At 42.6% G+C, this 17,201-nt stretch overlaps 1 protein-coding gene across 1 annotated transcript; it reads left to right on the top strand.

Moving 5' to 3' along the window:
* Positions 1-1,602: 1,602 nt before the first annotated feature.
* tmprss7 (transmembrane serine protease 7) lies at positions 1,603-14,884 on the top strand. Its single transcript, XM_041233148.1, has 18 exons — positions 1,603-1,756; positions 2,772-2,982; positions 3,328-3,458; positions 3,667-3,734; positions 4,200-4,393; positions 4,958-4,993; positions 5,797-6,025; positions 6,468-6,595; positions 7,136-7,248; positions 7,470-7,576; positions 9,434-9,570; positions 10,251-10,358; positions 10,742-10,849; positions 11,158-11,274; positions 12,630-12,801; positions 13,246-13,514; positions 13,814-13,950; positions 14,723-14,884. Exons 1-18 carry the CDS (start codon positions 1,706-1,708, stop codon positions 14,882-14,884), a joined length of 2,478 nt encoding a protein of 825 aa, XP_041089082.1. The 5' UTR covers positions 1,603-1,705.
* Positions 14,885-17,201: the final 2,317 nt, after the last annotated feature.

Genomic DNA, 17,201 nt, shown 5'->3' with positions numbered 1-17,201 from the left:
CTCCCCACTCTCTGTGACAGAACGTGTCTCCTGTCCTACAGTGTGGACCCATTCCACACACTCCCCACTCTCTGTGACAGAACGTGTCTCCTGTCCTACAGTGTGGACCCATTCCACACACTCCCCACTCTCTGTGACAGAACGTGTCTCCTGTCCTACAGTGTGGACCCATTCCACACACTCCCCACTCTCTGTGACAGAACGTGTCTCCTGTCCTACAGTGTGGACCCATTCCACACACTCCCCACTCTCTGTGACAGAACGTGTCTCCTGTCCTACAGTGTGGACCCATTCCACACACTCCCCACTCTCTGTGACAGAACGTGTCTCCTGTCCTACAGTGTGGACCCATTCCACACACTCCCCACTCTCTGTGACAGAACGTGTCTCCTGTCCTACAGTGTGGACCCATTCCACACACTCCCCACTCTCTGTGACAGAAAGTGTCTCCTGTCCTACAGTGTGGACCCATTCCACACACTCCCCACTCTCTGTGACAGAACGTGTCTCCTGTCCTACAGTGTGGACCCATTCCACACACTCCCCACTCTCTGTGACAGAACGTGTCTCCTGTCCTACAGTGTGGACCCATTCCACACACTCCCCAGTGACAGAACGTGTCTCCTGTCCTACAGTGTGGACCCATTCCACACACTCCCCACTCTCTGTGACAGAACGTGTCTCCTGTCCTACAGTGTGGACCCATTCCACACACTCCCCACTCTCTGTGACAGAACGTGTCTCCTGTCCTACAGTGTGGACCCATTCCACACACTCCCCACTCTCTGTGACAGAAAGTGTCTCCTGTCCTACAGTGTGGACCCATTCCACACACTCCCCACTCTCTGTGACAGAACGTGTCTCCTGTCCTACAGTGTGGACCCATTCCACACACTCCCCACTCTCTGTGACAGAACGTGTCTCCTGTCCTACAGTGTGGACCCATTCCACACACTCCCCACTCTCTGTGACAGAACGTGTCTCCTGTCCTACAGTGTGGACCCATTCCACACACTCCCCACTCTCTGTGACAGAACGTGTCATGTCCTACAGCATGGACCCATTCCACACACTCCCCACTCTCTGTGACAGAACGTGTCTCCTGTCCTACAGTGAAAAATATGGACTGCAAAATGACCATACACGGTCCCCAGTCTATGTGACAGAACGTGTGATGTCCTACAGTGTGGACCCATTCCACACACTCCCCATTCTCTGTGACAGAAAATTCGACCAGATACTTTGATGCGTAAAGTCCTTGTTACTTGAGTATTGTTTACATGCAACTCCAGTATTGACAATTCAAGACACGGTGTCATTTTAGCTCGTTTCACCTTATTTCGTGTCAATTTCGTGCTATTCTTGGTTCGCAGATTACAAAGCATGTCTCGGTCCTAAAGCTGCCACTTGTAGCCCTAGTTTTCACCGGTGCAGTTTAATTATACATACCTACACGGCACACAGTAGATGGCTACTTCTATGCAGATGAAGTTACACACGGTGGTTCCTTCGCACAGAAACTGATACCGCCAGCACTACTCCTGGGCAGCGGGACTGGCAGCCCTCCCTTATCAGCTCGGGTTCCTCCGGGTACGCTATGTGGAGTTGACGGGACACTGTGTTAATGGTACTGCGCATTTACAACGGCACGTCTGCAGCGGCTCGTTGTTGAAACCGCGGCAGAATTATACGTTCCTTCACAAGGATGGCCGAGAATGGAAGTGACACGTCAGGCCAAACGGAAGATAATTTAAGTGTAAGTAGCAGTAAAGTGTTTACAGCAATTGCAAAGCTGATTATTTTCCCGTCCGAATAACAGAGACCCTTTGTTTTGCCTTTTCACAAAGTGCGCCTGTGTTTGTTTGAAGCACCACACTGTTGTGGTTTGTAATGGGAGTATACCGACGTGCGATGGGCTAGGATTCATTCATTGTGTTTGTGCTTACTTCTCAGCGTGTGTGTAATGTTCTTCTGGTGGAACCTTGACAGCTTCAAGGTTCCATACTAAAGACATTCTAGTGCTGGATTTGAGAGATTTTACCTTGAACTTTTGCACCTGTTCTTAATTTATTCCAGGTGTCCTGGAGGTTAGCTCGTTTTACTTGATTTTTACTGACCTGTATGATAATTGGCACTCTGCTAATGCTTGTAGAGCTGCAGCAGGTTTAGTGCCTGTGCTGAGCTTGTTAAACTGAAACTCAAACTCTGTGAAATGGGAATCCTCAGCTTGCAATCTCCAGCAGCGAGGCTCATAGAAAGCGTTCTGTAAAAGAGTGCTAGATTAACTGCAAAGATATTTTTTAAGCCATGTCTAGTGGGTTCTAGAAGAGCAATATAGCTTTATTCTTAGAATTCACATGAATAGAGACTATTGGGTTTGTTTTACAGGGATATTCAGACCAGTGGCGTAGCCAGGATTTCGACCACTGAGTCAGACTATATGACAGGATACACTGTGATAATCATTGATATAAATGACATGCATACCTGGAATACCCAGCGAGACGCAGAGAATCAGATGATATCGTTCACTCTGTATTATAGAGGGGTCACTTAACCATCAGGATGGAATGACACCACATCAATTATTAAAATGCAGGGAAACTTTAAACGCATTAGCTGTACACAGTGCTTATGTTACAGAAGCTATACCGGTAAATCTTGTTATGTTAAAAGCAGTGATCATTTCAGCTATTTGTCTTGCCTGCCTTTCCTTTTAGATTAATAAAGCCCTGCTCAAATAGACAATAGTTTGTTTTTGTTTTCTTCAGATATCTGATGTTTCAGTGGAAGTGGCCACCGTTGATGCAAAGCTATCCAAAAGAAAGCAGCATAGAAAAGGCAAAAGGAAATCCAGATCGAAGAGAAAAGCCAGGAAGAAACAAACCAGTGTGTGGAAATCCCGAAGCATGGTGATCCTGGTGACTGTGCTGATTGTGGTGTTTGTAGTGACCATGTGGACCCTGCTGTGGTACTTCGTCTGTAAGTAGACTCCAATACAACACACAGCACACTAGGCTTGCTTTACCTGACCATTAACTCCAGTGCAGCCAAGGGCCCATCCCAAAGGCTCTAGAATGTGGGCTTCCATTCACAAAGTGTGCAGGACTGTTTGTTTTAAGGAATTATTTTGATGAATTAAATCCAGTTTAATGAATGTTTATTCTCATTATTCAAATCGCTGTTTAACCGGAGAGATTTCTATTCCATGTATTTATAAAATTGTTTCATAATGCATTCCTTTAACATTTTCATGCAGGACGACCTCATAAAAGAAGGGGTTAAACAGTCCTTAATGTTGTCGTCTCGTGACACTTTCTGTTGCAGTGCAACCTGAGAACAGCAGCCTGGTGTATTTTGCTGGGCTGTTCCGTTTAGCCCAAGTGGAGTTTATCCCAGAGTATCGGCACAGGGACTCCAGAGAATTCCTGTCCATGGCACAGAACATTGAGCACGTGGTGAGAAAACTCTCATTTGACATGATTTTGGATCTTTTTCTATTGTTGTCCTGAGTTTTCAGGGATGACAATGTGTGACTGTTGAAAGACGTTCTTTTTACAGCTGTTAGAGAACAGTAGAGTATTCCACAGAGCAGAGAGCTGCTGCTATAAGGTTGCTTTGACTATATATGTGTGTATATAATTTAATACTGTGTTGTATTTACAGGTGAATAGCGTTTACAAAGCATCAGCGGTGTCCAGACTGTACAGGCAAGCTGTCATTTCAGATTTAAGGTACTGTAGATATCTATGAACTTCCATGCTTGTTTCTGCTAGGGTTTCTTCAGGGCAGTACCTACAGCATGGCTCACATGTATGGTGCTGAGTTTAATGTCAATAGTATACAGCAGGGCTCTTGGGCCAGTTGAATGGGTATAAAAAGACAGCAAGGATAACCTGTAGTCTTAATGTGAGGGAACACAAAGCCACTTTATATACATATACAAATTGATTCCTCAATTTGAGAACAAAATAATAATAACTTGTATTTAAAAAAAAAAAGATTGCTTAATTCAGGGCTGGAAATAAGCCCCCCAGTGCGTAGCGGTTTCACCAGTCCTGGTTTTACTCTGAGTTTAATGAGACACACCTGAGCTTGTTAGTTACACTCTGGCTAATCAAGCTGGTATGAAAAGCTGGAATGGGTGACACTGCTATGGAAGAGGGCTCTTGATTATTTGTTCACGTGTTTCCCTGCAGCAGTAACAATGATGGAGGTCTTCTTGTTCACTTCTGGATGGTCTTTGTTGTTCCGAAAAGCAAGAGCCAGTTTGTCTGTGAGGACTGTGTGGGAGCCATCCTGAAGGACTCGATCCAGACAAGTCTGGTCAATCGCAGCTCTGTGGGCTACCTTTCTGACCTGCCAGTGGACATGGACTCAGTCATCGTTAATGGCAGTCACCTTTTAAAGAGATCAACTGAGCCTAGAGCAGTGTGCAAATTTACCAGAACACCCCACTGCTGCTGTGCTTGGGATTGTTGTGCACATGAAATCAAGCTGCTGGAACTGAAACTCCAGGAAAATTATAAACAAATTAGTGATTGTCGAATTTAATTGATGACTTTAATAGACCACATCCGCAAACAATTTAAAATAGTTAGAGAAAAGGAACACATAGCCACAAATGATAAAATGCATAAGACTTTTTAGAAATTGTTTAAGGTGCCTAATTAAAGCACAGGGTGGTCTAACATTTTCACACAAGTTCCTATTGTTTCTATATCACTGATTACTGACCTAAAAATTCTCATTCCCTGAGATTTCCATGCAGGTTGGTATATAAAGGATATAAATGACAGATCATGAGGTGTTCTGATACATGTGCACACTACTGTACATACAAAGCTTTCCATACAGAGGCACACATCACATTATTACTAACCCATTGTTTGGTGTGACAGAATGTATTCGTGTTTATATGTTAGCTAAATGCACTTCTTCTATTTCTTTACTCCAGCTGCCTTGCGGTCAGATTATTCTGCTATAGGCACAGGTAATGTGAAGCATGCTGCCCTGATACAGGCATGGCTGGGAACTGTGTACAATAGGGAGGTGGAACTGCATTCTAAAAAGATTTCAAGCGAACAGCAGACAGAAGCAATATATATATATATAGGGAGACGATTGCATTTAATATGATATAATCATGACTATTATTTGCCGATAATCGATAACTAAAAAGGTAATTCTCGTCGAGCCTAAAGTATAATCATGGTATGCAAATTACACTCTGTTTGTAATTAAAATTGGCCCTAAAATGCTAGTGCATAGTACAGCTGTGCAAGTATCTGTGGTAGCATGTTCATTAACCTCAGTAGCATTGCCCTTCAGATGTGTGTGCTGTATACCGGTGCATGCTGCTTTTACTAAATTATATGACTGGTCTGACCAGTGACTGGCTGGCCTGTATACAGCTATGCCAGTTGCTTTATTGCATTGCTCCTTGGTCAACATGTGTGCTGTGGCTGCAGTTCTTTAGCTGCTGACTATGTGGAATTTATTACAGTGTTAAATCTCGATTGCTATATTAAAGATAGAAGCTCATCAAAATCAATTACATGATATTTGCCTGTAGCAAAACCTTTTTTCAGTTTTGAAAGCTATTTCTTTTGGGAAGGTGCAGAGAGAAAGGCAGCCAGGTTTAAGACCTGTCATTATAATTGAGTCCAGGTGTGCAAGGACCATTCAAACCCAGTGTGATGTTCTTCTGCAATGGCTGCTAAGTCTTAACCAGTTCTGAAACCTTGTCTTGTCTGCATGATTTGTTATGAGACTGACACTGCCCTGTTCCTACAGAGTCTCAGTGTCTCAATGACTTGTACGCGGAGCACCCAGGCTTCAAGCTGCCTTTCAATGTCTCCAGCCCCTCTGGGAGAGGCGACTGCCATCTCAAGATCACTGCCTTGCTGGGTCACCTGGTTCGCCTGTCCATCGTCTCCATGCAAATCGAGGAGAACGACTGCGTCTCCGACTCGCTCACCTTCTATGACTCCCTGATGCCAATCAGAAGCAAGATTTTGTATAAGTATGTGATTACATGTTATATAAGCATGCGATTGACTCCCATGACCGATTTTGTTATTATTGTCTGTGAATATGTAACACAGCACTGAAATAATTCCACCAGGCTTCCCTGTAGTATAATCCCATTGGCTATGGACAGTAGTGTTGCATGTACAGTTGTGAAAGAAACTCATGATGTAGCTGCTAGAGTCTCTGTGATCCTGGAAATTCAGAAGCACGCATACATCAGAGAGTTGCCTTGCTCTTTGAGTGTCACTGTGGGTTTACCCTGTCAAAGTTTACCATGGTTTTTTTGCACTATAATTTTGGGCTTTACAGGACTCACCTATGTTTAACATTGCTTTCACTATGCTTTATTACACTTTGCGTGCTTTTACTATAGGGGGACTTTAATAAGGGTATTTAGAAGCAGCTGTTCAGGTTACCATTCTGTGCCGTTTCAGGATCTGTGGCCCCTTTAATTCTTCCACAGTCTCCTTTGTGTCCACCGGGAACATGATGTTCCTGTCGTTTAAGTCAGGCCCAGGGCAGAAAGGCTTTCATGGTTATTTTGAAGCGATTGCACAAGAAAGTGAGTGGCATTAACTTTTATTTTTCTTGCTTAAAAATGAAAAACGATTGCATCAAGTAAATGCAATTACAGTGAATAGCTGTAGCAACCAGGGCTGTTTTTAACAATGTTATTTAGAGACAATGCCAGAGGAACTCGTGGCTTTACAGATTGATTCCTGAAGTAATATATTGTTTAATAGCAACATTCAGATGAGGATAAAAAATCAGATGTCATTTGCTTTTTAAGAATAGAATGAACAGTCTCCTGAATGCATGTGTTACATTATTATGCATAGTAATATGCACATGCATGTTTTCAGTTCTGTTTGAAGGCTTGTTGCTTTTGAATAATTCTCAATGCATTGATTATTCTCAATTATTACCTGTTGGATGTTCCACTTGGAATTTGGTTACTGATCACAACGCTGATTTTTATGCATGTAAAGAAAACAGCTTGTACTTGCAGACCCGCAGTAGTCCACAAGGTGGCAGTAAAGTGCGAGTTGTGATCCTTAAAATTCCTCAGTGTGTCCAGCATTCTTTCCTTGTTGTTTCCCAGGATGCGGTAACACTCTAGAAACCCGCTCTGTGAATAGCTATGAAGGACGTATAACAAGCCCATACTACCCCAGCTTCTACCCTCCCAAATGCAGCTGTACCTGGGTGTTTCAGGTAAGGCTAAACATGCAGGCTTTCCGTTTCCTAAACAGTACTGTTTCGTTATTCTTATTTAACTATATAAATACAGCGCAGGGTGCAGTGTAAGATACCACCTGATTGTCACTAACCTGTGGGTAGCTGCTGTGACCTGTTGTGTGGCGTGCGTGACAGCTTGTATCGTACAGCACCCTATACAATGCTCTGTATGAGCTGTTCTTCTTCTCTTGCATTAGACTCCAGTGAAGACGCTTGGCATAGCGTTGAAATTCTCAAACTACGTGGTCAAGGAGAAAGGGCTGAAAGGATGTGACCATGGGTGGTGGAAAATCAATGAGCAGCTGTGAGTAAAATGTTCGAGAGCAGTATAAGTATGTTTGGTAGCTCTTCAGATTACAGGTATTTATAACAATGTAAATACACTTACACACTGCAGTAACTGCAGCGAGATTGTGTAATTACATGTTAATACCATTAACTGCTTCACTGCTGGGAGTCTTATCTAGTGGATTAACCCAGTGATTCACTCAATGCAACTATTAGTCAGTTTAATAGTAATGGTTTATTAAACTTCGATAGTAGCATGCAATACGAGAAAGGTATTAATCACATAGTTACCAGTCTCAGAGAGAGAGTGTGACAGTCTTCTCTTCTCTGCTCTAAACAAGCCTCTTTATACCTAACCTGTGGTGACATCATTCTTCAGCAAATCTTTCTTTTATCTCTTCTCCAGTACAGCTTGGTACGATACCCTCTCCCCCTCTTGGTCACTTCTAATGTTCTAAACAGACTCCTAGTCCATGCATTTGACACACTCACCCTGCTAATAAGAAAAACTGCTACAGAAGATGACAAGACCCTGACAACCTCCATATTTCAATCCCAAATAAGAAATTAGTTCTTATCAGTAGCTTTGTACAAGCTTGCCTTTACATTGAGTTAAAGATAATGCACAGACCAAGCAACATATCAAATAAAAAAACAACACAACAACTACACCTCATGTTGAAGCACCATGTAAATACTACAGATAACAAGATGCTGTGCATTTCCACGTAGTTCCTCTGCTGTTCCTGTGCAAGAGAAGGAATCACTGGGAAGCACCCTGTTTATTACAATCTCAATGCATGGCTTTTCTGGATTGTGAATTTTCTGAACTGCATTTTTCAAATACCTGGGGCCTGTTTCTGGATATTTAAATCAGAATGACCTGAGCAGTTTGATAAGCAGATAAATGCAAAAAATGTGACACAGTCCAGGCAGAGGGTTACAACAGCTGGTGCCAAACTGCCAGGAAGTCTGCAGGCTGTTCGAAGAAGTAGCTTTTTTTTAAAAGCTTTTTTAAAGCTACTTTTTTTAGCTTCATGGCTCCGACTCTTTGGAACTCCCTCCCAGCTTTGATGCGTGATGCTCCCACCGTCGCTCGCTTCAAATCAGATCTCAAGACCAACCTGTTCTCTCTTGCTTTGCATGCTCTTTAAGCCTGATATCTGCTATTAGCTGCTGTGTTGCTGCTATTATTTCATGTATTATGCTACTATCATGTATTATGCACTTTCCACTGTATTTAAAGTATTATGGATTTTCTTGTTACTCAATCTTGTAAAGCGCTTTGTGATGGTGGTCCACTATGAAAGGCGCTATATAAAATAAAGATTGATTTATTGATTGATTGATTGATTGATAAGAGCTGTTTTGCCAGCAAGAGGAATGTATGATGAGTGCAAAAAAGAAAGGGTCTGGAGTCGAGAAAAGATAGGAAGAGGTAGGCTGGCTGGCCGGCTAGGAGACACATGCGTTTCATTTCACCATGCAATGACATTCCACCACAGTGGGGCATTCAAATGCAAAGAAGATATGAACTTATTACATCCACTATCTACTAATGGATCATTTCTTTATTGTAAAGAAAAAGGGACAGGCTTCCTGTGCTGGCACAGTGTTCTTTCAGAAACGTCGTACAGCAGCACCTGACAAACTGACCGTCACTGCGCAAGGGAGCGCCAAGTCATTTCTGTCATCCCTCATACTGATCCTGTAGAACTACAGGGGCCCTCTGACAGCGTCTCTTCATGCATTTGATGACAGGATGAGGGTGATTTGGGGCTTTGAAGATGTAATCCTGCTGGTTTTTGATGCTTGGTAATAGACACGCTAGTTTATCGGATTACTGCTCTTTGATTTCCTTCTTTATTTGTAGGTATTGTGGAAGCTACATAGACCACCAAACAGTGTTTCACGTGGACAGTCCAAAGGTGGAGATCGAGTTCCAGTGCAGTTCAAAACTGTCCGATCCCCCGCTGGTAGCTGAATATGGCAGCTACAACATCAGCCAACGTGAGCATGTCTGCATTCACAACAAACTGTCCACTGCAGACACACTGGGGAGGATATACAGCACTCCAGTGCTTCTGTGGGTTTGATTCTTTGTGCATATCAAATCAAACCACTGTCACTGAAGATCGGGGAAAATCAAAATAGGCAAATTAATGATAGTCCAATTTAATTGACTTTAATAGGCCACACATGCAATTCATTTCAAATATTAAGAGAAAAGGAACACATGGCCACAGATGGTAACATGCATGAGACTTTTTAGAAGTTGTTTAAGATGCCTAATTAAAGCACAAAGCGGTCTAACATTTTCACGCCTGTAATTTCCTTATCACTGATTACTGACTGAAAATGTAAATTCTTAACCCCAGAGGTTTTCATGCAGGTAGGTATATAAAGGATCTAAATGAGAAATCTTGAGGTGTTCTGATACATTTCCATACTACTCTGTGTGTGTGTGTGTCTATATATATCTATATATATATATATATATATATATATATATATATATATATATATATATATATATATATATATATATATATATTATATTGTTATAATTGCCGTGAGGCGTTTATCTCACACCATAATTAACCAGATGGGAGTAATGTAGGAATGTGGCCAGTGGAGGGAGTTTTGAGCACTGTTGAGTAGATATGTTCCTATTCCTTTTATTCCCCCAGCTTGTCCTGATGAACACTTCTCATGCACCACGGGATTATGCATCAGAGAATCTCAACACTGTGATGGACTGGATGACTGCTTTGATGAAAGTGATGAGCTGTTTTGCTGTATGTATATGATAAAGAAATCTAATAATCATTCCTAAATAATAGAACATAGTATAGAACTAACACTGTGGAATATAAAGAAGTGTGATCCGGGTCCAAAAAGGCCTGTCTAAAAACAACGCTACCATAATTCTTTCTTTCTTTCTTTCTTTCTTTCTTTCTTTCTTGCTTGCTTTCTTTCTTAATCTTTGCAAGACATTTTCCACGATACTGTGCCTTTCATTTTGGCTAATTTTGCTATGCCCATTTACACCTGTGCAACACTAATATGCTTCCCCACAGTGTGCACTGAGGAGTCTTTTCAGAAGCAGTTGCACGCTGGTATAGTCAGGACAATGTAAATGATCGGCTGGTTTTACACTTGTCATTGGTGTTTGTTTCAGCAATCCCTTCTAAAGTGTGTAACGCCAGTTCCCAGCAGCATCCCTACTACGCTTGCAACGGAGTCCCAGACTGTGACAACGGCAGTGACGAAAGCAACTGCACACAGGGTTTGTGTCACCTGCTTTTATAAAACACACTCTTTAGTGATGAGACCCTGTGCATTATTAAACAACGACAGTCAACTGAATCAGTACAGCTAACCTCCCTTCAACATTCAGGTGTTTGAGCACATGTTACAAATCAAACCTATTTCACTTTTCAAAGTGCAGCATCACAATGGTCTGTTCAACCTGATGATGTCCTATTTGTGGTGGGGGGGGGGCACAAACCATTGGATTAACACTCTGCATTCCCATGGATACTAGTGCTAGACCAGCAAATAGGAAGACTAATGCAGCTTGCTTTACATCTGCAGCAGTTCCATGCACAAATATAACGTACAAATGCAGAAATGACGTGTGCATCAGAAAACGAGACGCAAAGTGTGACGGGGTGCCTGATTGCGTGGACAGGAGTGACGAGAGCAGTTGTGGTGAGTTTCTGTGTGCTGTCGTTTCTCAGGGCTTTATTTAGCATTTTATTTACTGGAGCATTGCTGATATTCTTTAAGAAACACAAGCTGCATCAATTGTGTATTCAGTGTAATTCAGGGATACTTAGTAAGCAAGCAGGGGTAAAACAGGCAACACATGCCCCGCTCCCAACTCCAGCAGGGGTAGTCCAGGAAACTGTATGCTCATTAAAAATAATAGTAATAAGTAAAATAACCAATAAATAAAAATAGACATTGCATTATCTATCAAAAGTTAAAGGAGATTTCCTATTGGCTTTGGTAAAATACAATTCAATTCATGCTACTCTATATCCCACACTGGTTCATGTTAGTTTTATTTCATCGATTCAACCACTTATGTTAAAGCAACACCCAATTAATTAGCTTGAAAACAGCCTTTGAAGGCTGAGAGTAAGTTCCCGGTAATTGATCCTCTGAACTCTGTGCTGAGTCTGGCTTCATAACTTGCTGTTGTTCTGAACAGAATTGCTTGGCCCTGCCGGCACTATGCAGACTGCACACGGTATTCACTGGTTTAAAATTGCTCTCAGCGTTTACAGTTTATCGTTTTTGTTTTACAGACATTCATGACAAAGAAAGAATTCTTTGTAGCAGACTTTGATCCTATTTTCAATGACAGAAATTGACCTTTTATAATATGTAGGAATTAGAACAGTGATACTCTTCAATGCTTGAGTGAGCTCATCTGTTCTCAGGCTGAAGCTGTGAGTAAAATTTACAGGAACTGTCAAAACTACGATGTAAATGATCTGTTTCCAGTAGCTTTACAATCCATTGCATTTACCTTAATTAACTTAAGGACCTTGTCTGCTGGTCCTCTGAACTTTTCATTTGGCTTATCTATGAACCACATCTGATAGGTACAACACTATAGCATAGCCCTCTCCCGTATGTTGGTCTGCAGATGTTTAATTTCCTCTGTGCAATGAGATGATTCAACCATAAGGTAATACTATAACCACTTGTACTGCCATTATCATCTCAGCCTTATCTTTCACTGTTGAATTGAAAGCATTTAATAAGATACAATATGATGCAGTTTGCTTTTATATAGTGCTCTTCATGCCGTGCCTCCTAGGGGGCTTTACAATAAAAATATGAAATTAAAAACAGAAACGCCATTGACCAATCAATCCAGCTCAAGAATAAGCCGACGCAAACAGATTTGCTTTTAAAATTTGACTTTAAAAAGATTCGACTGTGCCAGCGTTCCTGATCGAAGGCATTGTGAATTCATTTTATAAGAGCACTGTCGTGTATTGGAAGCTCTGAGTGGTGTGGATTTCACTCTGAGTCTTGCCTTGCCGCTCCAGGCTGTGGCACTAAACCCCAGGCTCAGAGCCGCGTTGTGGGCGGCACCAATGCAGATGAGGGGGCGTGGCCCTGGCAGGTCGGCCTGCACTTTGCTGGAACCCTTTACTGTGGCGCTTCGGTCATAGCCAAGGAGTGGCTCATATCAGCAGCACACTGCTTCAGCAGCGACAGGTAAGGCTGGAGAGCTCCCCAAACTCAACCACAGCACGGCATTGCTAAAGACTTCAATTCAACAATTTAGAGCAGGGTTGGATCAAAGACTGGGAGTGGAAGGAACAACTTTGGACATCCCTGCTTTACAGTATATATATTTGTAGCCTACATTATATAAATTGGTGTATTACCTGTACAATTACCAGTCAACACCATTAACGGAAATCAAGCAAATATGTGAACTATTGGATTGTGAAATAACAAGGGAGAACTTGTATTAAAAGTTTTATGTTGCTCCCATTGTAACAGAGTGTTTGATGTATGTTGGCTCAGACAAAAAATATAGATCCGTCCTTTAGAGTTTTTCATGGGTAGCAATCATTTCTCAACTTGTACACAAAGTGCATAGTTGTGTTCTGTTTTTTGTATTTGGCTCTGATTCCTTCACATGTCTTTGAGCAGGTTTTCTGACCCCCGCCCGTGGACTGCTCATCTGGGAATGCGCGTTCAAGGAAGTCCCAAGTTTGTTGCTCAGATCCGGAGGATTGTATCCCACGAGTACTACAACGCCCGGAATTTCGACTACGATGTGGCTCTGCTGCAGCTGAAGACAGCCTGGCCCGACTCCTTGAGCCATCTCATCCAGCCAGTCTGCATCCCAGCCCTGGCACAGCCACTGCACACCGGGCACAAGTGCTGGGTCACAGGTTGGGGAAGCACGACCGAGGGAGGTGAGCAAACAGATGAACCGGGGGATACAGCAAAGGGGCCTTTACTTACATACAGCACTGTCACGAAGGATTGCTTTTACAGAACAGAAGAGGGCCGATCGGGAGCTTCCTTGGTGTTCTCAGAGGAAGTCACAATGGGCTTGATTCTCAAAGTTATGTATTCAAATCCAGAAACAGTTAACTCTAAACTGTTAAAATAACTATTCATTAAACCATTTTCATCGGCAAGACGAGGTCCACAAATATAAATCTCAGCTTGGTGTCTGCTGTACTATGTCATTTTTGTTGGTTTTCAATAGATAAAGACTACCCCACAGTCCTCCAGGAAGCGGAAGTTGAAATTATAGACCAGAGACTGTGTCAGAACAGATACGGCCCCCTCTCTCCTCGTATGGTATGTGCCGGAGTGATGTCTGGGAAGAGAGATGCTTGCCGGGTGAGTTCATTTGCGCCTAGTTAGGGGATATTCTTAATGCCATTCATATTCAAAGTGGATTATTGAAATATAATAAATTAAAAGGCTAAAAAACGAATCTGAATAAAAACCGATGGAATCCTCAGTGAAGACCGGCAACTTTGCATCACCGGACAAGACAAACATACAATAGCGTGACTGCATGACTCCCCTGCACACCACATGGGCATGCCTTTACCACATCAGCCTTACTAGTGCCTGTAACCCACTATTGCCCCCTAAGCTCCCTGTTGCTGTATCATGTTCAGTGCCATTGTCCTCATTTGAGGACAGACAACTTTGTCATTTTTTGGCATCTACCTTGTTATTTTAAATTTCTTTTTAACTATGTTGTTATGATAGCTTAGTATCATTTTGTTAACCACAAAGGTTACATCTAAATGTAACTGTTAATTCTGAAAATACAGCCCTTCAGATGCTTTTCTAACGATTCAAAATAAAATAAGAAACTGAAACCCAAAAATGATCTATTTCTTGGTGTTTTCCTCCCCACACTGATGATAAAGCTCCATTTTATATGTGTTGAGCTTCATAGCCAGCGTGAAATTTCACTTGACTGTTCTCAAAATAGGACGCAGGGTGTTGTAAATATGCCTGTCATTTTACACTTTTAGAAGATTGAAAACTTCGTATGGTAGCATACTGATGCAGAAAGTATCAAATTACATAAATACAGCTTGTGTTCGGATGTGTTCAAAGTTCAGGGGGTTAACCTGTGTTGTTTGCTCCACAGGGGGACTCGGGGGGGCCCCTGTCATGCCAGGAGAAGAGAGGTGGGAGGTGGTTTCTAACTGGGATCGTTAGCTGGGGAGTGGGCTGTGGCAGACCTAACCTCCCTGGTGTGTACACAAGGGTGTCCAAGTTTGCAGCTTGGATTCAAAATTACGTCTCCTAAATATTATTTTTATTTTTTTATTCTTATCATTTTTTTGTTTGTTTCTGTTTTTTTTTTTTTAACTGAATAAATATTTTGATTATTTGTTAAACAAAAATATGTGAATGTCTCCCGTTTATTAATGTTAATATAGATTAAAAAAAAAGACATTTCAGAAGGCCCCCAAACGTACATCACCTGCACTTTGTTGTTGATTCAACTAGGACTAAATGCTTCTGTAGGGGATTATATTGCTAATGTACTGTAATTAGATATCAATGTCCTGCACAGTACGATCCCTTAGAAAAGTTTACCACGACATTTTTGCACAGTATTGATGCAGTTTTCCCATGGTTATACTGTGCATTTACCACAGTTTGCATTGTTTATGAATATGCTTTATCATACCTTGCTGGTCTTTACAGTGCTTACCAATGCTTAATTTCACGGTTATTTTCACGGTGCTTTATTAGACTTTGCTGTGCTTTTATATGGTAAACTTTTATAAGGGGATACACTGCCTACTTTATTAAGACCTGTACCTAGTATAGGGCTGGATCCCCGTTTTCCATGACACGATGTGGCATACACTTCACAAGGGGTTGGAAGGCTGTGGAAGATGCCTGAAGTCTCTCTCACACTCTTCAAACTATTCACTCACAATGCTGTCATGGTGGATGGGTGCATTATCATCTTGAAAGTAGCTGACATCAGGGTTTCAGAGCAGCACTGTTCTTTAATCAAGGAGCTCAGGATATACCAGGAGAACACAGCACATGCCAGGTTATACCAGGAGAACACGCCCCACACCAGGGTATAGCAGGAGAACACACCCCACACCAGGGTATACCAGGAGAACATGCCCCACACCAGGGTATACCAGGAGAACACGCCCCACACCAGGGTATAGCAGGAGAACACGCCCCACACCAGGGTATACCAGGAGAACATGCCCCACACCAGGGTATACCAGGAGAACATGCCCCACACCAGGGTATACCAGGAGAACACGCCCCACACCAGGGTATAGCAGGAGAACACGCCCCACACCAGGGTATACCAGGAGAACACGCCCCACACCAGGGTATACCAGGAGAACACGCCCCACACCAGGGTATACCAGGAGAACACGCCCCACACCAGGGTATACCAGGAGAACACGCCCCACACCAGGGTATACCAGGAGAACACGCCCCACACCAGGGTATACCAGGAGAACACGCCTCACACCAGGGTATAGCAGGAGAACACGCCTCACACCAGGGTATACTGGAGAACACGCCTCACACATGGTGTACCAGGAGAACACACCCCCCACACCAGGGTATACCAGGAGAACACGCCCCACACCAGGGTATACCAGGAGAACACAACCCACACCAGGGTATACCAGGAGAACACACCCCCCACACCAGGGTATACCAGGAGAACACACCCCCCACACCAGGGTATACCAGGAGAACACGCCCCACACCAGGGTATACCAGGAGAACATGCCCCACACCAGGGTATACCAGGAGAACACGCCCCACACACCAGGGTATACCAGGAGAACACGCCCCACACACCAGGGTATACCAGGAGAACACGCCCCACACCAGGGTATACCAGGAAAACACGCCCCACACACCAGGGTATACCAGGAGAACACGCCCCCCCATACCAGGGTATACCAGGAGAGCACGCCCCCCATACCAGGGTATACCAGGAGAACACGCCCCCCATACCATGGTACATGAAGCAGTGTTCATGGTTATATCTTCTTTAGAAAATAAATGGTCACTGATTCCTCAAGAAAACAAATGCTTATTTTCTGTATTATTAAAGACAGAAAAGCATTGAAGCCCAAATTATGGTTAATTAGTTTTAATATATGTCCTTTGCTGCTATGTGTAGTCCTCTATATTTGTGCCTTTTGTTGTCATAAGTATACTGTGATTGCGTTACATCAAAAAGTATCCTGACAATATTCTTTTTGTCTTCCAGTCAGTAATTTTTTTAATATATTGTAATGACTATACTTTCAAAGTTTATGTTCGTGCTGCCAAAAGCTATTTTCTGTTCAGCGTTGCAGAAAGATATAGAGGAATGCGTTTGGATATATTCAAAACACACAGAGCTGTTTACTTCTTTGTTTTAATATTAGTTTTAATAAAATGAAAAATCCCAGCTGTTTCTGTAGATCAAGCCTTCATTTGTGCACTGGTGTCATGTGTGCAGTTTGACAAGAAACACATAGCAAACATGGATTTTCTTCAGAAAATAAAAGATAAGTGTAGAAGGTTAAGGGAAGGTCTGTTTTCAAGATGTGCAGTCTTGCCCTTCCTAGGCCATTCCA

The sequence above is a fragment of the Polyodon spathula genome, chromosome 30 (assembly GCF_017654505.1).
Source record: "Polyodon spathula isolate WHYD16114869_AA chromosome 30, ASM1765450v1, whole genome shotgun sequence".
Classification (NCBI taxonomy): Eukaryota; Metazoa; Chordata; class Actinopteri; order Acipenseriformes; family Polyodontidae; genus Polyodon; species Polyodon spathula.
Note: the sequence above shows the minus strand (reverse complement) of the source record. Positions and strands in the feature narration are given on the sequence as shown.

Bases quoted from the DNA above. Each gene is read 5' to 3' on its own strand.
- tmprss7 (XM_041233148.1), top strand. From the start codon at position 1,706: ATGGCCGAGAATGGAAGTGACACGTCAGGCCAAACGGAAGATAATTTA. The intron at 4,994-5,796 runs GTAATGTGAAGC...CTGTTCCTACAG, and splicing joins TTATTCTGCTATAGGCACAG to AGTCTCAGTGTCTCAATGAC. The intron at 13,951-14,722 runs GTGAGTTCATTT...TTTGCTCCACAG, and splicing joins GGAAGAGAGATGCTTGCCGG to GGGGACTCGGGGGGGCCCCT.